The following is a 24,384-nucleotide window of genomic DNA, read 5'->3' on the forward strand; positions in this document are numbered from 1 at the left end:
GCCTGGGCGGAGCCCAGGTACGCGGGGCGCGCTCCCGGCGGCGGGATGGCTAGACCCGGTTCCGCAACCTGGCGGCTGGTTTGCAGGATTCCGACTGGATCCCTTGTCTCCCCTGCGCTGGGTCGGCGTCGGAGGGGGCTCTGCGGCGGGGTGGCGCGCACCAGGCGCTCGGCCTCAACTAGGCCTCCTCGCCCCCAACGTGGCCTAAATTCGCCTCCGGAACCCGGAAGGCCCTTAGCAAGCACAGACTTAATGGGCGCTGTTTACAAAAATTAACTGCTGTTTTCGAAGCGCCTGCGACGAGTGAGGGGCCGTACACAGAATACCCTTGAACAGGACGGCGTTACTGTTCCCACTGGACAGAAGGGAACACCGAGTTTCCCAGAGCTCGGGTGCCCGGGCCCGCTCAGGGCGGCTGTCTTCCTCCTCGGGGCTGGATGCGGGACACTCGAGTCCCTGAGACCCCGGTGGGGAGGGTCCGTGGCGGCGCCCGCGCGTGCGCCCAGGCTCCGCGCCAGCCGCCAACGTGTCTCCGCCTCTAAGGGCGCCGGAAGGTCAGGGTAGGGGTAAGAGGGTGGCTGGCGGGGTCCTAAACCCTAGCACCTGCCCGCCCCTGGCCCTCTCGCGGTGGGCCATTCAGACCTACGCGCCCTTGTTTCTCGACCTCCGTGTGCGCCCCCACCCTCACGCCAGGCAGTCTTCTCTCCCTTTCTGCCTCGGTGCCACTCGAAGCCCCTCTCTGGGGTGGAGGGGTGTTGTCCTCACCCTCCGAACAGGACGCGGGCCGGCCTGGGCTCTGGGTGTGGTCTCAGCACAGCCTGGAAACTGCTGCCACCTGGTCTTGTGGTGGGTGTTGTGGGAGAAAGCGTACGTAAAATGCTCCTTAAGTGATTCCGTGCTACTGGTGTGTCCTCTCCCTGTCCCTGACCCTTGCCCCACTCAGAGGCCATTCTGTAGCCATAGAGGTCTCCTGCCCGGCTTCAAATTATATGATACCTTCCCTAACCACTTAGAGACGCAGGAAGACCCTACTTATCTCTCTGAGCCACTTCTGTCTCTGTCCCTGCTCTTCAACCCGTCTGGCCTGAAACACTCTGCCCCTGCCGCTCACACAGCTGCCCTCTTCTTGTTAGCGGCTCAGGTGGCGTCTTAGACCGGCCTTCATTCTGTCACTGTCTTCATGCACGTGTCAGCATTGGAAAGCATCTTACTCTCCTGTCGGTGTCTCTGCCCGCCCGGCTTGTGCGTCCCATGAGAGTGGACACGTTCCCTGCCTCCTTCCGGGCACCTGCCTGCCACTCAGCAAATGTATGTTGAATGAATGATCTCTGCTTGGGCGTTTCTGGAAGCTTTCTGAAGCTGTGTCAACCGGCCTGGCTGCAGTATTGGTCATGCACTTCAGCACACCATACCTTCTCAGGTCTGAGTTACAGCAGTGGAAATGCTGACTCCAGGCCTTGTTTTGTGGTTAGAGATGGATTTGTAGCAGCATAGGGTAGTACTGTCCTGTCTGGCTGCTGCATGTTCAGACTTACTGGCCTCCCGCCTTTCTCGGAACACAGCCAAAATTCCTTCTTCCAGTTCTCTGGTCCGGTGCTCACGCCAGATGGAGTCCAGTGCAGTAAATGCGGCTGATTAGATGTCTGACTTTGGAGTCAAGTCTCTGTTTGGCTCTACATGCGCTTGAATCCTACTCTCAGGTACTTTTGGTGTGACTTTGGAGAGTTGCTCAAACTATGTGCCACAGGCTCTTTCTCTGCAAAATAGAGATGGTAATTCACAGAGCTGCTGTGAGGGTTAAGTAAGATAATACATATTATACCCACTTCACAGAGCTGCTGTGAAGATTAAATAAGATAGTACATATAAAACTTCTGGAACGGTGAGTCTTGGGAGGCCAAAGGGTGTAGTATAATTACTTCCATTTGAAATGAGAATCTTTTTTTTTTTTTTTTTAAGTAGGCTTTATACCCAGCACAGAGCCCATTTCAGGGCTTGAACTCAAGACCCTGAGATTACGACCTGAGCTGAAATCAAAGAGTCGGAAGTTTAACTGAAAGAGCCACCCATGCACCCCTGAAATGAGAATCTTAAGCAACAGGATGTTGTAAGTATGTTCCTGGAGCAACCCAGGTTTAACCTCAGGAAGAACTAGGGGGTCCCCTCTAAAACTGACTTTGCACAGTATAAATATATTGAGTTTAAATGTGGCATCTGGAAATCTGAAGGCTTTAAGAATATTAGAGTGCTTGCAAAGAGGCCTCCAAACAAAAGTCCTTGAAAATATGAGGTTTCCATTGGTAAAGATGCAAAGCATTTGTCTAAATCTTTCATACGAAGGATGCCTTTGCATCAGGACCAGAATAAATGACTATCTTAAAAAGCTAGAAAAAGCTATCTAAAAAAGCTTAGAAAAAGCTAAAAGTTAGCTCTTTTAACCACGGGGATTTCATTTGCTTACATCACCAAAATGCCACCATCTCACCAAGTAAAAGTATTCACATAATCAATATTTTCATAATAGCTTTTAGCACCCAGACTATATTCAAACCTCCTGATTTTCTCAAAGATGTCTTTTTACAATTAAGTTGTCTCAATCCAGATGCAGATAAGGGCCACACTATTAAGGAAAAAAATCCCAAACTTGGAAATGGGCAAAATGATGACTGTGTATGCTTTCTGAGCAACACTGGAGCATTTTCCAACAGGCCCACAAAGCAACGATCTAATTCTCTAGCACAGCCCTGTTGGACTTACCATGGCAGGATTTTTGGAGGACTCTCCCTGGGCAGATGTTAGCTTATGGAAAGTGATGTAAATGCAAGTGATTCTTGGTCAGTAGCAATGCCAATGAATATTGTTCAGTAGCGATATAATATACATGCACTCAATGTGCATGTGTGCTCTGATTTTTGAAATGTCCTTGGAATAGTTCTTTTTTTACTGGTCCCCATGTTAATATAACTTTGATACATGCTCAGTTTATATTTGTATAGGACCATTGTTTTTAACTTTTTGAAAATTATCCTTTGACAATATATGGCATTTTATTATCATGTCTTTTAATGTTCTTTTTATCTATAATAATCCTTTAGTTTCACACTATTAATTTGTTGGAGAAACCAGTTTATTTATTCTGTGTTTGAAGGAAGAAAATGATTTTTGCTTCCTAGTTCTGGTGTGCTCCATGCCAGGCTCCTGCAGCTGGCACCTGGCTTTCCCAGCACCAGCTCCCAAAGCACCAGAAACTTCCCTAACATCCAGTGTCTGCAATGCATGATGGTCAGCAACACACAGCCACCAGCAGCTTCTTGGCACCCCGCTTGGGTGGCTTTATATTGGAGTGTTCCTGGTGTGAACGGCTTTCTCCTGCACCCAAGACGGTGGATTTCTGGGAAGCTCCAGCAACTTCTCCTGCAGCAGAACCTCTGTGACTATTGTGCCATCCTGGGAAACACCACACAGACAAGGCTGGAGCCATCTTGGGAGACACCACCACAGACAAGGCTGGATCCCATCCCCTCTGTTTTCTGAGATTCTGCATCCACAAATATCCCATCTCCTGCTCCAGCATTTTCTACCTTTTCACTAACTCGTAAGCATAAACATATAATATCTCCCGTTAAGAGAAACATTCCTTGATATCTAAGTTTTTCAATCATTTTTCCTCAGCCAGCCCTTCTCTCATGTCTGTTCCTTATAACGTGAAAATCTTGTCTGTACCTGCTCTCTGCATTTCCTTTCCTCTCAGTCTGTTAAAAACTGTGAAATATACCATGTGTTCAAGAGTATACATAATACCTTATATGTTTTAAAGCGTTAGTGGTAAGGTAATAAAGTAGGCTCTGGCATTCATCTCTCATTTAAGAAATCAGACATTCCCACTACCTTTCACTGTGTGTCCCTAAGCAGTATTTCACTCGTGGTCTCCCCCAGACATAAGGATCAATCTGCACTTGTGTGATCATCATTCCTTGATTTTTCTTTATGCTTCTTTTTTATACATGTTTGTAACTCTAAATAGTACCTTGTCTGGTTTTGCCTGTTTTTGAACTTTCTGGACTTGGAAATCCCCCTGCACGTGTTCTTCTGTGACTTGTCTTTGTTTTTGAGATTCACCATCTGGATGCATTTAGGTTTGATGCCTTCATTTTCATTGCTGTGTAGTATTTCAGATATGAACAATTTGCATTTTTTTCTTCTTCATTCTACTGTTCCTGGAATTTGGTCTGTCCCCATCTTTTTGCTATTATGGTCAACACTGCTATAAACATTATCCCACATGTATCCTGGCACATGTACCCATGTGTCCCATCAGTTTTGGACCTCTCCCCCATTCATGTATTCACACAATGGAATCCTATTCAGTGAAAAACTAATCTCAGCGCAGTTCTCTGTGTACTTTTGGTAAGATCTCCAAGTACATTCCTAAGTGAAAGCAGCAAGATGAGGAACAGTGTATGATAGGCTACCTTTGTATTAAAAAAGAGGATGGAACAAAGACTCTATTGATATTCTCATAAACTAGAAGATACACAAGAAACTAAAGAAAGTTGCTATGTGTCTGAGGATGAGAAGTGAACTGCACAAATGGTGGACAGGAGCAGGGGCAGGACACTTTCCTGTCCCTACTGAGGCAGTGAGTGTTCCTTACAGCAAATGAATAAGTAGGGGAGTGTCAGCAAAGTATGGAAGCCGCACTGTGCCACACGCAAGCGTCCCAGCTCAGCAAAGTACCAAACACAACTGAACAGAGCCGGCCATGGAAGAACAGGGCTGTGTGTGATGCTGTTCACCCCTCCTCCATCCTCCTCACTCTTTTTGGACACAGTCCCTGTTTAAAAAGTTTTTAAATGTTTATTTAGTTTTGAGAGAGAGAGACAGGCACAGAGCATGAGCAGAGGAGGGGCAGGGAGAAAGGAGACAGAATCTGAAGCAGGCTCCAGGCTCTGAGCTGTCAGCACAGAGCCTGACGTGGGGCTCCAACTCATGAACTGTGAGATCGTGACCCGAGCTGAAGTCAGACGCTTAGCCGACTGAGCCACCCAGGAGCCCTGATACATCCTCCATTTTGAAATGCTTACTACGTCCCCCACCCCTAATCATCATGCACCTTTTTTGGGAATGAGAGTATTAATATGCTGCTGCAGACCCTTCCTGCATGAGAGCAGCCACAACTGAGTCTGTGCGGGCCCTCAAAAGTGCAGCAGGAAGTCTTCATTAGGCTGCCCCCCAGGAGCTCTCCCTGCTGTCTTCCACGGGAAATGTGCACAGGACGTGTGTGCACTGGAAGAAGTGACCGCTGCTAGGCAGACTGCACTTCTGGGGTAAGGTTGTGTTTGGAGCTCTCTAAGCTGCTTCTTAAGGAGAGAAGGTAGCAGGACAGCAAAATGAACCCAGACGTCTTTTTTTTTTTTTTTTAATTTTTTTTTTCAACGTTTATTTATTTTTGGGACAGAGAGAGACAGAGCATGAACGGGGGAGGGGCAGAGAGAGAGGGAGACACAAAATCGGAAACAGGCTCCAGGCTCCGAGCCATCAGCCCAGGGCCTGATGCGGGGCTCGAACTCACGGACCGCGAGATCGTGACCTGGCTGAAGTCGGACGCTTAACCAACTGCGCCACCCAGGCGCCCCCCAGACGTCTTTTTTAAGCCAAACAGAAACAAGCACAAGGCGGTGAGCCAGAGCTTACCATCACTGGCAAAACCTCAACTGCTTATCCCAGAGCTGTTTTTTTTTTTTTTTAATTTTTTTAACGTTTTGTTTATTTTTGAGACAGGGAGAGACAGAGCATGAACAGGGGAGGGTCAGAGAGAGGGAGACACAGAATCCGAAGCAGGCTCCAGGCTCTGAGCGGTCAGCACAGAGCCCGATGCGATGCGGGGCTCGAACTCACGGACCGCGAGATCGTGACCTGAGCCGAAGTCGGCTGCTCAACCGACGGAGCCACCCAGGCACCCCAAAGAGCTGTTTTTTTTAAAGGAGGCTTCACACTGGGGACAGAGCCTGGCTCGGAGCCCACCTCATCACCCTGAGATAACACCTCAGCTGAGACAAGAGTCACTTAACTCATTGAACCACCCAGATGCCCCTGTCCTGAAACACAAGTGGTAATGTCCCTATGCCTGTCTCCATGAACCAGCAGCTTCCTTCTTCCCTCATACTCTCAAGAGATCTTTACTTTTGCCTTTTATATCAGTAAAGCCCTTTATTTCATGTTATAATCTTTATCTATTAGGAGTTTAACACGTCTTTCCCAAACTGTGCTGGGAGTTGTTATCATTTTGTTGGTATTGTGGTCACAGAGGTGTGTAGATTTTGAGTTGGCTGCCAAAACACTATTTTCCACTATAAACCCTATTATTTCTGTGGACGTTTTGCAACTTGTGAATTTCTTTCCCCCAGGGATACATACATAACATTAGGGCAGAAGTATCTGTAAAACTTTTTACTGTTTGTAGAATCATGTGACTGCCTTGTACTAAAATTTTTTAAGACAAATTTTAATAAAATCTCCTGAAGTGGGGGGCACCTGGGTGACTCAGTCGGTTAGGTGTCCGACTTCAGCTCAGGTCACGATCTCACAGTTTGTGAGTTTGATCCCCGTGTCAGGCTCTGTGCTGACAGCTCAGAGCCTGGAGCCTGCTTCAGATTCTGTGTCTCCTTCTCTCTCTGACCCTCCCCCACTCACACTCTGTCTCTCTCTCAAGAATAAATAAACATTAAAAAAAATTTTTTTTTAAATCTCCTGAAGGAGACAGGGACCCCAATGGCAGCCTTATTTTACAGCAGCTTGGGCACCTCCAAAGCTTTTTGTCACCAGGGTCCTGTTCAAATGTTGCTTGCTAGGCATTTGGTGCAGATTCATGGGATGTTTTACCTCTAATATCCAAAGAGGTTAGTCAGGTTAATCAGGAGGGTGGGGGCACTTTTTCTTTCTGATTGGAGGCTATAAGACTAACCGTCTAGCCTGTCTACATTGTGCAACATCTCTGTGGGCTCTATCTGCATGGTTCCTAAGAAAGACACAGGGCCCTGGATATTATCCTCCCTCAAGGACTACCCAGCTTTAAACAGGTATGCAATGTGATCTTAGTGGGTTCTTCATGGGGGCTACTTCATGATCGTACCAGTAGCTCACATTGTGCTGAGGTTTATTTAATCCACTCTTGGCATATTACTTTGAAACCCTGAGGAAGTAGGGCAAGAGGACATTGCATGACTAGTAACTAAAGGAGCGCTAACCCTGATGAGTAGTCTGTAGAAAAGCAGGTGTTAGGAATGTCCAAGGTTGCATCCCAAGTGTCAGAAAGGCAGCACCCACAGCAATGATATGAGGATCTGCAGGAATAAAGTTGTCCTCTGCTTGTGTGAGCTTCTCAGTCTGCTTTCCCTGGCCAGATGGGGCGGGGGCTGGGTTGTATAGTATCTCATCCACTCTAATTGAATGAAAAGGAGAATTCCCTTTTCACCTTTGGGTTCACAAATCAGTTTCTTTGTTTAAGTTTTTCTTTAAATTCTAGTTAGTTAACTTATAGTATAGTATTGGTTTCAAGAGTAGAGCCCAGGGGTTCATCACTTACATATAACACCCGGTGCTCCTCCCAGTAAGTGCCCTCCTTAATGTCCATCATCCATCTAGCCCATCCCCCATCCACCTCCCTCCATCGTCCCTCAGTTTGTTTTCCGTCTTTAAGAATCTCTTATGGTATCTTTCCCTCTCCTTCCCCACCCTTCCCCTATGTTCATCAATTTTGTTTCTGAAATTCCACATAGTAAAATCATATGGTATTTGTCTTTCTATGCCTGACTTATTTCACTTAGCATAATACACTCTAGCTCCATCCATGTCACTGCAAATGGCAAGATTTCATTCTTTTTTATGGCTGAGTATATATGATTCCAGTGTGTGTGTGTGTGTGTGTGTGTGTGTGTGTGTGTGTGTGTGTGTGTATGTATGTACACACACACACATACACACACATACCTTCTTCAGTTGATTTCATTAGTGAATGGACATTTGGGCTCTATTCATAATGTGACTATTGTTGGTAGTGCTGCTATAAACATTGGGGTGCATGTACCCCTTCGAAGCAGGATGTTTGCATCCCTTGGATAAATATCTAGTAGTGCAATTGCTGGGTTGTGGGGTAGTTCTATTTTTAGTTTTCCGACAAAACTCCATACTGTTTTCCAGAGCAGCCGCACCAGTTTGCATTCCCAACAGTGCAAGAGGTTCCCCTTTCTCTGCATCTTCACCAACATCCGTTGTTTCCTGAGTTGTGAATTTTAGCCATTCTGACAGGTGTGGTGGTATCTCATTGTGGTTTTGATTTTTATTTCCCTGATGATGAGTGATGTTGAGCATCTTTTTATGTGTCTGTTTGCCATCTGAATGTCTTCTTTGGAAAAGTGTCTGTTAAAGTCTTTTAGCCCATTTCTTAACTGGATTATTTGTTTTTTTTTTTTTTTTTGGTTATTAAGTTTAATAAGTTCTTTATAGATTTTGGATACTAACCTTTTATCTGATATGTCATGTGCAAATATCTTCTCCCATCTGTCATTTGTCTTTTAGTTTTGCTGATTGTTTCCTTCTCTGTGCAGAAGTTTTTATCTCAATAGTTCATTTTCGCTTTTGTTTCCCTTGTCTCTGGAGACAATGTCTAGTTAGAATTGCTGCGGCCAAGGTCAAAGAGATTTTTGCTTGCTCTCTCTTCTAGGATTTTGATGGCTTCCTGTCTTATGTTTAGGTCTTTCATCCATTTTGAGTTTATTTTTGTGTATGGTGTAAGAAAGTGGTCCAGGTTCATTCTTCTGCTGTCCAGCTTTCCCAACACCAATTGCTGAAGACTGTCTTTATTCCATTGGATATTCTTGATCTAAGTGTCTGTTTTTGTGCCAGTACCATACTATCTTGATGAATACACCTTTGTAATACATCTTGAAGTCTGGAATTGTGATGCTTCCAGCTATGGTTTTCTTTTTCAAGATTGCTTTGGCTATTCGAGGTCTTTTCTGGTTCCACACAAATTTTAGGATTGTTTGTTTTACCTCTGTGAAGAATGCTGGTTTTATCTTGATAGGAATTGCATTGAATATGTAGATTGCTTTGGGTAGTATAGATATTTTAACAGTATTTGTTCTTCCAATCCATGAGTCTGGAATGCTTTTCCACTTCTTTCTGTTTTCTTCAATTTGTTTCATAAATGCTTTATAGTTTTGAGAGTACAGGTCCTTTACATCTTTGGTTAGGTTTATTCCTAGGTATATTATGTTTTTTGGTGCAATTGTAAATGGATTGGCTCCTTGATTTCTCTTTCTGCTGCTTCATTATTGGTGTATAAAAATGCAACAGATTTCTGTATGTTGATTTTGTATCCTGTGACTTTACTGAATTCATGTATCAATTCTAGCAATTTTTTGATGGAGTCTTTTGGGTTTTCTACATAGAGTATCATGTCATCTGCAAATAGTGAATGTTTAACTTCTTCCTTGCTGGTTTGGATGCCTTTTATTTGTTTTTGTTGTCTGATTGCTGAGGCTAGACTTCCAACACTATGTTGAACAACAGTAGTGAGAGTGGACATCCCTGTTGTGTTCCTGACCTTAGGGGGAAAGCTCTCAGTTTTTCCCCATTGAGGATGATATTAGCTGTGAGGTTTTTGTATATGGCTTTTATGATGTTGAGGCATGTTCCCTCCAATCCTCAAAGGTTTTTATTATGAATAGATGGTGTACTTTGTCAAATGCTTCTTCTGCATCTATTGAAAGGATCATGTAGTTCTTATACTTTCTTTTATTAATGTAGTGTATCACGTTGATTGATTGTGAATATTGAATCACTCTTGCAGCTCAGGGATAAATCCCACTTGATCATGGTGAATGATATTTTTAATGTACTGTTGGATTCAGTATGTTAGTATTTTATTGAGAATCTTTGCATCCATGTTCATCAGGGATATTGGCTTATAGTTATCTTTTTTAGTGGAGACTCTGTCTGGTTTTGGTATCAGGATAATGCTGACCTCAGAGAATGAAATTGGAAGTTTTCCTTCTTATTCTATATTATGGAACAATTTGAGAAGAATAGGTATTAACTCTTTTTTTTTTTAATTTTTTTTTAACGTTTATTTATTTTTGAGACAGAGAGAGACAAAGCATGAACGGGGGAGGGTCAGAGAGAGGGAGACACAGAATCTGAAACAGGCTGCAGGCTCTGAGCTGTCAGCACAGAGCCTGACGCGGGGCTCGAACTCACGGACCGCGAGATCATGACCTGAGCCGAAGTCGGCCGCTTAACCGACTGAGCCACCCAGGCGCCCCTATAGGTATTAACTCTTTAAGCATTTGGCCGAGTTCCCCTGTGAAGCTATGTGGTCCTGGACTTTGTTGGGAGATACTTGATGACTGATTAAATTTCTTTGCTAGTTATTGGTCTGTTCAAGTTTTCTGTTTCTTCCTGTTTCAGATTTGGTAGTTTATATGTTTCTAGGAATTTATCCGTTTCTTCCAGCTTGCCCAATTTGTTGGCATATAGTTTTTCATAATATTCTCTTATAATTGTTTGTATGTCTGTGGTGTTGGTTGTGATCTCTCCTCTCTCACCTGTGATTTTACTTATTTGGGTCCTTTCTCTTTTCTTTTTGATAAGTCTGGCTAGGGGTGTATCAACTGCATTAGTTCTTTCAAAAAAACAGCTCCTGGTTTCATTGACCTATTCTGTTGTTTTTGTTTCTATATTGTTTATTTCTTCTCAAATCTTTATTATCCCCCTTCTGCTGACTTTAGGTGCTGTTTTTCCTTTTTCTAGCTACTTTAGGTGTAAGTTTAGGTTGTGTATTTGGGGCCTTTCTTACTGCTTAAGATAGGCCTGAATTGCAATGTACTTTCCTCTGAGACAGCCTTTGCTGCATCCCAAAGGTTTTGGGTTTTTGTGTTTTCATTTTAATTTACATCCATGCATTTTTAAATTTCTTCTTTAATTTCCTGGTTAACCCATTCATTATTTAGTAGGATGTTCTTTAACCTACATGTATTTGTGGTCTTTCCAGATTATTTCTTGTGGTTGATTTCAAGTTTCACAGCATTGTAGTCAGAAAATATGCATGGTATGATCTCAATCTTTTTTACTTGTTGAGGGCTGTTTTGTGTCCCAGTATGTGATCTATTTTGGAGAATGTCCCATGTACACTCGAGAAGAATGTATATTTTTCTGCTTTAGGATGAAATGTTCTGCATATATCTATTAAGTCCATTTGGTCCAGTGTGTCACTCAGAACCATTGTTTCCTTATTGATTTTTCTTTTAGATGATCTGTCCACTGCTGTCAGTGGGGTGTTAAAGTCTCCTAGTATTATTGTACATTGTATATTGTATATTGTAATCCATATATATATATATATATATATATATATATATATATACATGGATTTTTCCAAGTTGGGGGCATAAATATTTACAATTGTTAGATCTTGATGGATAGATCCTTTTATGATTGTATAGTATCCTTCTTGGGAAGGATACTTCTTTGTCTCTTTTATGGTATTTGTTTTATTTTTATTTTTTAATATGAAATTTATTGTCAAATTGGTTTCCATACAACACCCAGTGCTCATCCCAAAAGGTGCCCTCCTCAATGCCCATCACCCACTTTCCCCCCCTCCCACCCCTCATCAACCCTCAGTTTATTCTCAGTTTTTAAGAGTCTCTTATGGTTTGGCTGTCTCCCTCTCTAACTTTTTTCCCCTTCCCCTCCCCTGTGGTCTTCTGTTAAGTTTCTCAGGATCCACATAAGAGTGAAAACATATGGTATCTCTCTTTCTCTCTATGACTTATTTCACTTAGCATAACACTCTCCAGTTCCATTCACGTTGCTACAGAAGGCCATATTTCATTCTTTCTCATTGCCATGTAGTATTCCATGGTGTATATAAACCACAATTTCTTTATCCATTCATCAGTTGATGGACATTTAGGCTCTTTCCACAATTTGGCTATTGTTGAAAGTGCTGCTATAAACATTGGGGTACAGGTGCCCCTACGCATCAACACTCCTGTATCCCTTGGATAAATTCCTAGCAGTGCTATTGCTGGGTCATAGGGTAGATCTATTTTTAATTTTTTGACAACTTCCACACTGTTTTCTGGAGTGGCTGCACCAGTTTGCATTCCCACCAACAGTGCAAGAGGGTTCCCGTTTCTCCACATCCTCTCCAGCATCTATAGTCTCCTGATTTGTTCATTTTAGCCACTCTGACTGGCATGAGATGGCAGCTCAGTGTAGATTTGATTAGTATTTCCCTGATGAGGAGTGACATTGAGCATTGTTTCATGTGCCTGTTGGCCATCTGAATGTCTTCTTTGGAAAAGTATCTATTCATGTTTTCTGCCCATTTCTTCACTGGATTATTTGTTTTGGGGTGTGGAGTTTGGTGAGTTCTTTATAGATTTTTGTTACTAGCCCTTTGTCTGATATGTCATTTGCAAATATCTTTTCCCATTCCATTGGTTGCCTTTTAGTTTTGTTGATTGTTTCCTTTGCAGTGCAGAAACTTTTTATCTTCATGAGGTCCCAATGGTTCATTTTTGCTTTTAATTCCCTTGCCTTTGGAGATGTGTCAAGTAAGAAATTGCTTCAGCTGGGGTCAGAGAGGTTTTTTCCTGCTTTCTCCTCTAGGGTTTTGATGGTTTCCTGTCTCACATTCAGGTCCATTTTGAGTTTATTTTTGTGAATGGTGTAAGAAAATGATCTAGCTTCATTCTTCTGCATGTTGCTGTCCAGTTCTCCCAGTACCATTTGTTAAAGAGACTGTCTTTTTTTCCATTGGATATTTTTTCCTGCTTTGTCAAAGATTAGTTGGCCATACTTTTGTGGGTCTAGTTCTGGGGTTTCTATTCTATTCCAATTGTTCTATGTGTCTGTTTTTGTGCCAATACCATGCTGTCTTGATGATTACAGCTTTGTAGTCGAAGCTAAAGTCTGGGATTGTGATGCCTCCTGCTTTGGTCTTCTTCTTCAAAATTACTTTGGCTATTCGGGGCCTTTTGTGGTTCCATACAAATTTTAGGATTGCTTATTCTATCTTCAAGAAGAATGCTAGTACAGTTTTGATTGGGATTGCATTGAATGTGTAGATAGTGTTGGGTAGTATTGACATTTTAACAATATTTATTCTTCCAATCCATGAGCATGGAATGTTTTTCCATTTCTGGTATTTGTTTTAAAATTCATTTTGTGTGATATAAGTATTGCTACTCCAGCTTTCTTTATACTTAATTTGCGTGACATATTTCTCCATCTCCTCACTTTCAGTTGGCAGGTGTCTTTAGGTCTGAACTGAGTCTGTTGTAGGTAGCATATAGATGGATCTTAATTTTTTATCCACTCTGTCACCCTGTGTCTTTTTTTAAATTTAAATTTAAATTCCAGTTAGTTAATATGCAATGTAATATTAGTTTTATGTGTACAATTTAGTGATTCATCACTTAAATACAACATCCGTGTCCTTCTTAATACCCTTATCATAACACGTGTCCTCCTTAATACGCTTCACCTCTGTTTTTTGATTGGAGTGTTTAGTCCATTTACATTCAAAGCAATTATTGATAGATATGTATTTATTGCCATTTTATTATTACTTTTGTTTTTGCCTCTGAATTTTTCTCTGATTCTTCTTTCTTTTATGTTTTGCTTTCTTTAGTGATGTATTTGGATTTCTTTCTCTTTTTTTTTTTGCATGTGTATTAGTGGTTTTTGATTTGTAGTTACTATTAGGTTTGTATATAACATCTGCATATAGCAGTCTGTATTACGTTGATGATCGTTTAAGTTCGAATCCATTCTTTATTCCTCTCCTCCCCAGGTTTCAGGTATGTGGTGTCATACTTTACAATCTCTAATTTTGTGAGTTTCTTGACTGAATTTTTTAAATAGAAATATTCATTTTACTGCTTTTGTGTTTCCTACTGTTGTATTGTGACTTTTGGTTTTTCCACTCAAAGAGTCCATCTTCAAATTTCTTGCATATGGTTTAGTGGTCACTAAATTAGTGGTTTTTCTTTGGTAAACTCTTGATCTCTCCCATTCTGAATGACAGACTTGTTGGATAAAAGATTCTTGGCTACAGTTTTTTCCCATTCAGCACGTTGAATACATCCTGCTATTCCCTTCTGGCCTGCCAAGTTTCTGTGTAGAGATCTGCCGCTAACCTGATGTTTCCTTTTGTAAGTTAGGGCCTTCTTTTGTCTTGCTGCTTTTAGGACTTTTTTATCACTATATTTTGCCAGTTTAAGCAAAATATGTTTTGCTGTGGGTCTGCTTTTGTTGGTTTTGATGGACATTTGATGTGCCTCCTGGATCTGATGTCTGTTTCCTTCTCCAGATTAAAGAAGTTTTTAGCTTTTATTTCCTGAAATAAATATTCTGCCCATCCCCCCTTCTCTCTCTTCTTCTTCTGGGACTCCTATGGTATGAATGTTATTATGTTGGATGGAGTCACTGAGGTCCCTAAATCTATTCACGTTTTGCATAATTATTTTTTTCCTCTCTTTTCCTCAGCTTGATTACTTTTCATTACTCTGTCTCCTAGGTCATTAAGTCATTCCTTTTCTTCTTCTTTGCTGCTGTTCATTCCATCAGGTGTGTTTCTCATTTTGTTTATTGAGCCCTTTATCTCTGCTACGTTGGTCCTTAACTCTGTGTTAAGGGACTCACTCATATTCTTCACTCTTTTCTCAAGCCCAGTGAGTATCCTTATGATCATTGCTTTACATTTTCTATCAAGCAGGTTTCTTAGATCTGTTTTGCCTAGATCTCTGGCTGTGGCCTTGTTCCTTTCTTTCATTTGGGGTAAATTTCTCCCTCACCCTGTGTGGTTTGCCTCTCTCTGTCTGTTCATGTGTATGAACTCACTAAACTGTGTCTCCTGCTTTTGGAAGTAGTGACTCAGTGAGGAAGAGGTCCTGGAGTGCCTGCAGTGCAGTGTCTCTGTTCACCATGACCTGGAGAGCTTTGGTCTCTATCCCATGGTGTTGCTCCTGCCCTGCTGTTTTGTCTGACACACTTTTCCTTTCTGCCTATTGTGGGCTGTGCTTCCTGTCTGTGGTGTGAGCGGGACCCAGGCAGGCCAGCCCTGAGGGAATGTGCTCACCAGAGATCTTATATTGGGCCACGAATCCTATGCTGGATCCCCTGAAGTGCTGGGTGGCTGGAGGCTGCACACCAGGGTGGCTGGGGGCAGGCAGCTGGGCACAGTGTGGTGGCTGGGAGTGGCCCTCCACTCAGCTGTGTTTCTGACATCTGGGCCTTACACTTGATGGTGCCTGGGGGTGCATGACTGAATGTGGCTCTGGGGCTGGGTGGGCTGCATGGACTGCTTTAGCAACATTTTTCCAGAGCCCTGGACAAAGGTGAATAGTGTCTGTGCATCCCTGCCGCCCCCAGGTAGTCCCGTGTTAATGGGGGGTGGGGCCGGTTGGAAGGGAGAGGAAAATGGCACCTGCCAGCTTCCTTGATTTTAGAGAAATCGGTACTAGCAGATATGTCTCTTGTTTGCCCCTGGCATTGTGTAAGCTGCTCTTTGCATATTGTCTCTCAGTGCAGGCTGTTGTCTCTTCTAGGGCGATGACCCAGCTATCACTCACCCTCCAGGCTTGCCTGGTGAGGAGTCAGCTGACTTTTAAAGCTCCAGGATCCAAGTCCCACTGGCTTTAAAAACTCGGCCTGTCTGGTTTTTAAAGCCAAACATTATGGGGACTAGTTTTCCCCATATGAGCTTCCTCCTGCAAGGACCAGTTTCTCTGCCCTCCTCATGTGCACAAGGTCCTCCATCTGCCTCCATCTCCGACCTTCCAAAACCTTCAGGTGCAGCTTCTTCTCTAATTTAGTTGTGGACTTTGTTCTCTCAGTGTTTGCGTTGTGCTCTGATTTATTGACTTGGGTGTGCATGATACCTGGCTGTAAACGTGGGATGGGGTTACCTCAGGGTCCTCCTACTCTGCCATCTTCCCAAGCTCCCCAGAGTGGACTTGTGATCCAGGGTGGTCATATCCAGAGACCACTCATACCAGCTTTCATGATTTAGATTATGACAGTTGGGTCTTTGGAGCTGATGATATAGAGATGAGATTTTGAACTTGAGTTGATGATGTAAGGGCTTGAGACTTTTAGGAATGTTAGGATGGGGTGAATATATTTTGCATATGGAGTGGACATAAATTTTGGGGAGCCAGAGCGTAGAGTGTGGTAGGTTGAATAATGGGCTTCAAAGGTATCAGTGTCCTAATCCCCAGAACCCGTGACTGTTTTCTTCGATGACAAAAAGGACTTTGTGGATATGATTAAGTCAATGATCTGAAGATGAGGAGAATGGCCTGGATTGTCCAGGTGGGCCCTGGATGCAACCATAAGCGTCATTGTAAGAAGAATGAAATTTGACTGAGGAAGAGAAGACTTGAGTGGTGTGAGCATGGGAGGAACCATAAGCTGAGGGACACAGGTAGCCCTTGGACTCTGAAAAAGGTAAAGAAATGGATGCTCCCTCAGAATCTCTAGAAGGAAGCAGCTCTACTGACATCTTGCTGTCAGTCCTATAAGACTCATTGTTATGACTTTAAAGTTAACTGCAACACAGAATGCCACACGGTGAGCTGTGGTTTAACAGACCCCAAGAGTAATGGAGATAGAGACGTTCACTACTCATAAGCCCTGGAGGAGGTGCATGGCAGACCTCAGGGAGCCACAGGGGGAGGTCAAGTTAGAGTGAAGATGGAGAAGGAGGCAGGATCTGGGGAGCCCACCTTTGTTAGGGCTCAGGCGTGGATGCTTTGGGGGTTCCCAGGCTAAGGCTGGATTTTCAAACCAGATCAGTTGCATACTGGTAAGCCCCATGGTGGTCTTGCCTATGAGGCACACAGTCTCATGGTCCTGGGAGGCAGGAGAGACTGTTGATCATGAGCACTGTTGAGGAAGTCATGGCAGAAATTTACATTTCCTGCAACTCTGCAGGCTGCTGTGTAGGGCATGCACATGTATGAGGGCCGAGTGTCGCTTTACCGTCCCTGCAGGCTTTGGCCAAAGACAACGGATGCTGAGGCAGCAATACCTGGATAGCTTAGCTACAGTCTTGACACTAACTTAGATTTCTGGCCCCCAGAGAGAATAAATTTCATGTTGTTTTAAGCCATAAAGTTTGTGGTAGCTTGTGACAGCACCAGGAGATGAATACAGCTGACCACTGTTTTTTTTTAAACTTTTTTTTTTACATTTATTTATATTTGAGAGATAGAGAGCATGACCTGGGGAGAGGCAGAAAGAGAGGGAGACACAGAATATGAAGCAGGGTCCAGGCTCTGAGCTGTCAGCACAGAGCCCGATGAGGGGCTCAAAGCCATGGACTGAGAGATCATGACCTGAGCCAAAGTCAGATGCTTAACCAACTGAGCTACCCAGGCACCCCTGCTGACCACTGGTTTAATGGGAACCTTGCTTCCAGTGGGGCAGCCCTCGGGGCCCGTCTTCCAGTTGATGCTGTGTGTGAGCCTCAAAGTAGGCATTGCACCATTTTATGAAGCCAGCTTCTTCTAGGTGATGGGACATGTGTTAAGGTCAGTGAATTCAATGGACATGAGTCTGTTTGCACATTTCCTTTGTTCCAAAATATGTCCCTTGTCAGATGAGATGCTGTTTAGAGTACCATGGTGATGGTAAGTTTACAATTGTAAAGCTTGTGGACCAGTCACAAAAGGAAAATACCTTATAAAGTAGGTATATCTGCTGGAAACAGTTAATAGGACTGAGATGCTCAAACCCTGCACGTTTCAGAGAAAGACCTGTTTTCATGAGCTCCTGGAAACTGAGCTCTTGGGATGTCCTGACTGATAAAACATTTTCCATGCCATTGTATAAGATCTAAACCTATGTGGGCGCCTGGGTGGCGCAGTCGGTTAAGCGTCCGACTTCAGCCAGGTCACGATCTCGCGGTCCGTGAGTTCGAGCCCCGCGTCGGGCTCTGGGCTGACGGCTCAGAGCCTGGAGCCTGTTTCTGATTCTGTGTCTCCCTCTCTCTCTGCCCCTCCCCCGTTCATGCTCTGTCTCTCTCTGTCCCAAAAAAATAAATAAACGTTAAAAAAAAAATTAAAGAACTTCTCAAACTCAATACCCAAAGAACAAATATTCCAGTGAAGAAATGGACAGAAGACATGAACAGACACTTTTATGAAAAATACATCCTGATGGCTAACAGAGCATTCAAAAAGTGCTCAACATCACTCACCATTAGGAAATACAAATCAAAACCACAATGAGATATCAACTCACACCTGTCAGAAGTCTGAAATTAACAACTCAGGCAGCAACAGATGTTGGCGAGGATGTGGAGAAAGAGGATCTCTTTTGCATTGTTGGTGGGGATGCAAACTGGTGCAGCCACTCCAGAAAATAGTATGGAGGTTCCTCAAAAAACTAAAAATAGAACTATTCTACGACCCAGCAACTGCACTACTAGGTATTTATTCAAAGGATACAGGTGTGCTGTTTTGAAGGGACACATGCATCCCAATGTTTACAGCAGCCCTATTGACAATAGCCAAAGTATGGAAAGAGCCCAAATGTCCATCGATGGATGAATGGATAAAGAAGATGCGGTATATAGATACAATGGAGTATTACTCGGCAATCAAAAGGAATGAAATCTTGCCATTTACAACTACGTGGATGGAACTGTTGGGTTTTATGCTAAGTGAAATTAGTCAGAGAAAGACAAATATCATATGACTTCACTCATATGAAGAATTTAAGATACAAAACAGATGAATGTAAGGGAAGGGAAACAAAAATAATATAAAAACAGGGAGGGGGACAAACCACAAGAGACTCTTAAATATAGAGAACAAACAGAGGGTTACTGGAGGGGTTGTGGGGGTGATGGGCTAAATGGACAAGGGGCATTAAGGAGGGCACTTGTTGGGAGGAGCACTGGGTGTTATGTGTAGGGGGTGAATCACTGGATCCTGCTCCTGAAATCATTATTGCACTATATGCTAACTAACGTGGATGTAAACTAAAAATATGAAAAAAAATTAAAAAAATAATAAAATACTAAAGAAATGTTGAAAATATAAAAGTGGAAAAAGGGATACTAGATAAAAAAATGTAGAGAATATAAGATAATGTAGAATTTACAGTAAAAACACTAAAAATATAGAGGTAATTTTGTAATGAAAAAGACATAGTGCTTTGTTTTTTTTCTTTTTAAATTTTTGTAATGTTTATTTATTTTTAAGAGAGAGAGACAGACAGACAGAGTGTGAGCAGGGGAGGGGCAGAGAGAGAGAGGGAGACACAGAATCCGAATCAGGCTCCAGGTTCTGAGCTGTCAGCACAGAGCTTGATGTGGGTTTCAAACCCACCAACCGATATCATGACCTGAGCCGAAGCCAGACACTTAACTGACTGAGCCACCCAGGTGCCCCAAGGCCTAGTACTTTCTAATAGTCTATCTTTCATGTTCTCAATGAGTTTTGAGATACAGACCTACATTTTAAAAATTCTAATTTTCTACTATTGAATTATTTACAGCAAATATTTTTTACTGATCTGATGTACTAAGAGTGAAGCAAACCCCTTAGACTGCCCTGGAGATTTACTTTCCACCATCTTCTGGAATGCCCCACTTAAACCCATGTTGGTAACAGACGAAACAGAAAACCTTTGTCACAGATTCTACCTTGATGTTGGTTAAACTCACAATTTCTCTTTTCCTTCATGTCTTCTTAGAAGGTAATTGCTTGCCTTGAGAAGGAGCTCTGTGCAGAGTCTGGGCCTCTCTCATGGCTGCTGTGTCCCTTTGAGGGAGCTGGAGGGCGAGGTGCTCTGGTCCATCTGCCTCAACTACTTGAGAGACCCCGTAGCCATCAGCTGCGATCACGTCTTCTGCTACCGCTGCATCATTCAGGTCTGTGACTCTGCTGGGCAGCCGTTGCACTGTTCTCTGCAAGCCAGCCTTCAGGGAAGAGTATTCACCATGTCTGGCAGATGGCCAGCCTAGTGGGAAACATCTGGAGGGTGAAGGTAGATGAGGAGAGACAGCCCAGAGAGGATGCACCACTTCAGCGAAAAGCAGAGAAGCTGTGTGGGCTGCATTTGGAGAGGCTCCATTATTACTGCGAGGATGACCAGCAAATACTGTGTGTTATGTGTCGGGAGTCCCAGGAGCGCAGACATCACCCTGAGGTTCTCCCAGAGAAGGCTGCACAGCCTTATCAGGGAAGAGTTCTGCCAGACCCTAGCTTCACTCTCATCGCCAAAAAGGTTCTATTATGGTGCCTTCGGGACAAGGTCCAAATTCTTTTTCTATTTAAAAGTATTATCTTGGGAGCCTGGGTGGTTCAGTCAGGCATCTGGCTCTTGATTTCAGCTCAGGTCATGATCTCACTGTTGGTGAGTTTGAGCCCCATGTCAGGCTCTGCACTGACAGCGCAGGGCTTGCTTGGGATTCTCTCTGCTGATGCTCACTCTCTCTCTCTCTCAAAATAAATAAATGAATTTTTAAAAATAAAAACAAAAACATTATATTGAAATGTGACTGACATGTGAAAAGCTGTACATATAAGGGGCACCTGGGTGGCTCAGTTGGTTGAGCGGCCAACTTCGGCTCAGGTAATGATCTCGCTGTTCACAAGTTCAAATCCCGCATCCCATGTCGGGCTCTGTGCTGACAGCTAGGAGCCTGGAGCCTCTTCAGATTCTATGTTTCCCTCTCTCTCTGCCCCTCACCCATTCATGCTCTCTCTCAAAAATAAATTAAAAAAAGCATTACAAATTTAAAAGAAAAGCTGTACATATTAATGTACACTCCTAGTGAGTTTGGAGATAGGCATACACCTGTGAAGCCACCACTATCATCAAGACCACAGATGAATCTCTGACCTCCCTAAGTTTCCTCCTACCCTGTTTATTATTGTCATTATTTATGTGCATAACAAGACCACTTAACATAAGATCCTTAAGATACATCATCTGGGTGCCTGGGTGGCTCAGTCTGTGGTGACAGCTCAGAGCCTGGAGCCTGCTTCGGATTCTGTGTCTCCCTGTCTCTCTGCCCCTCCTCACTTGTGCACATGCTCTCTCTCTCTGTCTCAAAAATAAATAAAAAAATTTAAAAGATCTATCCTCTTAGCAAGTTTCAAGTATACAATACAGTATTGTTGGCTGTAGGTACAATGACCTAGACAGTATCTCCAGAACTCATCTGTCTTGTGTAACTGAAACTTTGTAGCCTTGGACCACTGCCTCCAGTTTCCTCCCCTCCAGCGCTGGCACCTGCCTTTCTACTCTCTGCTTCTATGAGTTTGATAAGATTATACAATATTTGTGTTTTGGTGTCTGGCTTCTTTAACTTAGCATAGTGTCCTCCAGGATTTCCTTCTTCTTTAAGGCTGAGTAATATTCCATTGTTTGTATGCACCATGTTTTCTTTAGCCAGTCATTCACTGATGGACAGTTAGATTGTTTTCATATCTTGGCTGTTGTGGATAATGCTGTAACACAATATTGTCACACAGGAGTGCAGATACCTTTTTGAGATCCTGATTTTCTTTTCTTTTCTTTTTTTTTTTTTTTTTTTGAGAGAGAGCATGCACACATGTGTGCAGGCGAGCAAGCAGGGGAGGGACAGAGAGAGAGAGAGAGAGAGAGAGAGAGAGAGAGAGAGGGAGAAAATCCCAAGCAGTCTTCACTCTCAGTGTGGAGCTCAACATGGGGCTCGATCTTATGACCCTGGGATCATGACCTGAGCCAAAATCAAGAGTCAGATGCTTAACCGTCTGAGCCACCCAGGTGCCCCCAGACCCTGACTGCAATTCCTTTGGATAAATATTTAGAAGTAAGATTGCTGGATCATGTGGCAGTTATATTTTTTAACCTTTTTAAGGAACATCCACAGTGTTTTCTGTAGTGGCTGCACCAGCTAACAATTTTACCCAGAGTGCAGTAAGTCTCCCTTTTCTGTACACCTTCATCAATACTTATTATCTTTTTGTTTAATGGTAGCCATCCTAACAGGTATGAGGTGAAGGGACAAGGTCTTTAGTGTGGGAAATTCTTGGTAAAGTGTTACCCTTTGAATTTTGAAAGTAAACCTCATTTGTTTCCATATCTGTTTATAATAGTAAGTCTGTCCTGTTGCCTTGTTGTTTTGTTTTCGGAGGCATTTGGATCAGGTCTCAGCTAACAGAATAGTATCTTGCCCTCTTGATAGCATTCCTGGTATGCACCTTCAAACTGTGGTACTCTAGCACGTAGCTGTATAGATGTCTTTCAGAACGTAATCTCAGGGAAAATATTATTGCCTTAGAGGTGCTGGTATGTTTCCTCCTGTTTGCTAAGGAAGGATTATGCAATCAGTTCTCTTTTCTCCTTGGCTGACAGGAATCTTAAAACCAATTTAGTCATCCTGTCAATAATTTGTAGTTACTGTATATGCTTTCCTTCACTTTTTGTTTCAATTTTCTGTTCTATTTATAGGTTATTAATTAGTTTATTTTTTAATTAAAACAATTTTTTAAATGCTTATTTTATTTTATTTTTTGAGAGACAGAGAAAGAGACAGAGTGTGAGCACGGGAGGGGCAGAGACAGAAACGGACACAGAATCCAAAGCAGGCTCCAGGCTCTGAGCTGTCAGCACAGAGCCTGATGTGAGGATTGAACTCATGGACCGTCCGATCATGATCCGAGCCAAAGTCAGGTGCTTAACTGACTGAGCCACCCAGGTGCCACTGTTAATAACTAGTTTAAATATAAATTGTCTATATTTTTTGATGGAAAGGGACTATAAGTATAAATAAGCACACTGTAAGTTGTAGTATTAATGAAAATAAATTATTGTTTTATCTCAATTCTAAGAAACTGCTCTAAGCTAGCATAGCAGTGATGTTGCTTCTTGTTCGTTAACTAGGACAGAAAGCATTCTGCATCCACATGACCATTATTATGCTGCTGAAGGTCCAATGTGTCTGACTTCACTCGGGAATCACTTTGTATCTCTCTTTTCTCATTGAGGGCATTTTCATCTTCATCTTGAGGCCATCTGTGTTAATTTCATAGGTAAAATTTTAAATCATCTGAAGATTCTGAAGGGGGACTGAGACAGGATCCAGAATTTTCAGTCAACAGGAGAAGATGAGGTTCGGGCCCTGCTGGTGAGAGAAGTCTCTGTGGCATCAGGGTGGTGGCAGTGTGGGGGGATATTGAGGAATGGGGAGGGCGTGACCACGGGAATCCCTTTTGTGGACTCGTCCCCAGAAGACCTCACACATATCCTCATAACTCCTCCCTCCCAGAAGAAGTCCTTTCCTCTCTCTGCCTTTACTGTAGACAGAATTCCAGAGTCAGAGGCAGGACATCATGTCAGTGTTTGAACAGGGCCACCAGTTCCTGGGAGAAAGGGAGCTGTACCTACTGGACCTGCGGGAAAGGATAGAGCAAGAGCTCGCCCACGGGAGGAACAGCCATGTCACCAAGAGCTCAGAGGACGCCGTCCGGCTTGGAACCCTCATTTCTGAGTTGGAAAAAATGGCTCAGCAGCCTGCAGTTGAGCTTTTCCAGGTGAGGAGCAAACTACGTTATACTTGCATCTTCTTGCTGTAAGCTGCGATTTGGCCCTAGTTAGCATGAGATTTGGACCGGAAGTCAAGAGAGAAGAAAGTTTTACTATCATTTTTTGAGGACTTTTGTAACCCGTAATCAGCTAATCAATAGGTTTTAAGTCCTAAATTGAGTGAGCAGGGGAGGGTAATATACACAGACCACACAGTAGATAGTAACCTGTAGCTTACAATGACACAAAAAAATCAAATGTGAACTCTTGTGGTCAGAATGGAGCCCACGGAGACAGAGGTTTAGCAGGGAGGCTTTTGTGAAAGAAGACGTGTTTAATGTTGGCCTTGAAAAAAATGCAAACATTTGGGTTGGCAGAAAGGAGGAGCTGAAGCTCAGTGAGGGAGCACTGGTGAGGGTTAGTTCGTGGGCTGTTATCACATGCTGCTGCAGGTACTGAGAGAGCACTGTTGACGGTTAGTACACAGTCTGTGATCACATGGTGGTGAAGATACTGAGGGAGTACTTTTTAGGGTTAGTACGCAGGCTGTGATCACAGGCTGTGCAGGTACTGAGGGAGCACTGGTGGGGGTTAGTACACAGGCTTTGATCACACGCTGGTGCAGGTAATGGGGAGCACCGATCAGGGTTAGTTCATGGGCTGTGATCACAGGCTGTGCAGGGACTGAGGGAGCATTGGTGAGGGTTAGTACACGTGCTGTGATCACATAGTGGTGAAGGTACTGAGGGAGTACTTTTGAGGGTTAGTACGCAGGCTGTGATCACA

At 43.3% G+C, this 24,384-nt stretch overlaps 1 protein-coding gene and 1 long non-coding RNA gene across 9 annotated transcripts in view; both read left to right on the top strand.

Annotated features, from left to right (window-relative positions):
- Positions 1-23: 23 nt before the first annotated feature.
- LOC121018380 (uncharacterized) lies at positions 24-2,008 on the top strand. 3 transcript variants are annotated; one of them, XR_005785178.1, is made up of 4 exons: positions 24-1,420; positions 1,582-1,796; positions 1,847-1,882; positions 1,963-2,008. It is a non-coding gene; the product is annotated as an uncharacterized LOC121018380 (long non-coding RNA). The 3 variants fall into 3 exon arrangements; XR_005785176.1 differs by having other exon boundaries at positions 24-1,796; XR_005785177.1 differs by having other exon boundaries at positions 24-1,796; positions 1,960-2,000.
- Positions 2,009-2,060: 52 nt separating this feature from the next.
- Positions 2,061-24,384, top strand: part of LOC121018378 (tripartite motif-containing protein 26-like) — a 54,174-nt gene continuing 31,850 nt past the window's right edge. For 5 of the 6 annotated variants that reach the window (XR_005785175.1, XM_040457117.1, XM_040457118.1 and 2 more), the window contains exons 1-6: positions 2,061-2,107; positions 3,174-3,595; positions 15,604-15,864; positions 19,777-19,954; positions 23,106-23,200; positions 23,376-23,606. Coding sequence is in view for 5 of the 6 variants with exons in the window: in XM_040457117.1 (XP_040313051.1) it covers positions 23,406-23,606 (201 nt within the window). In the remaining variant the exon portion in view is untranslated. The remainder of the gene's footprint in view (positions 2,108-3,173; positions 3,596-15,603; positions 15,865-19,776; positions 19,955-23,105; positions 23,201-23,375; positions 23,607-24,384) is intronic. The other variant, XM_040457121.1, reaches the window with a different exon arrangement.

The sequence above is a fragment of the Herpailurus yagouaroundi genome, unplaced genomic scaffold, assembly GCF_014898765.1.
Source record: "Herpailurus yagouaroundi ecotype Mexico unplaced genomic scaffold, PumYag 219, whole genome shotgun sequence".
Taxonomy (NCBI): Eukaryota; Metazoa; Chordata; class Mammalia; order Carnivora; family Felidae; genus Herpailurus; species Herpailurus yagouaroundi.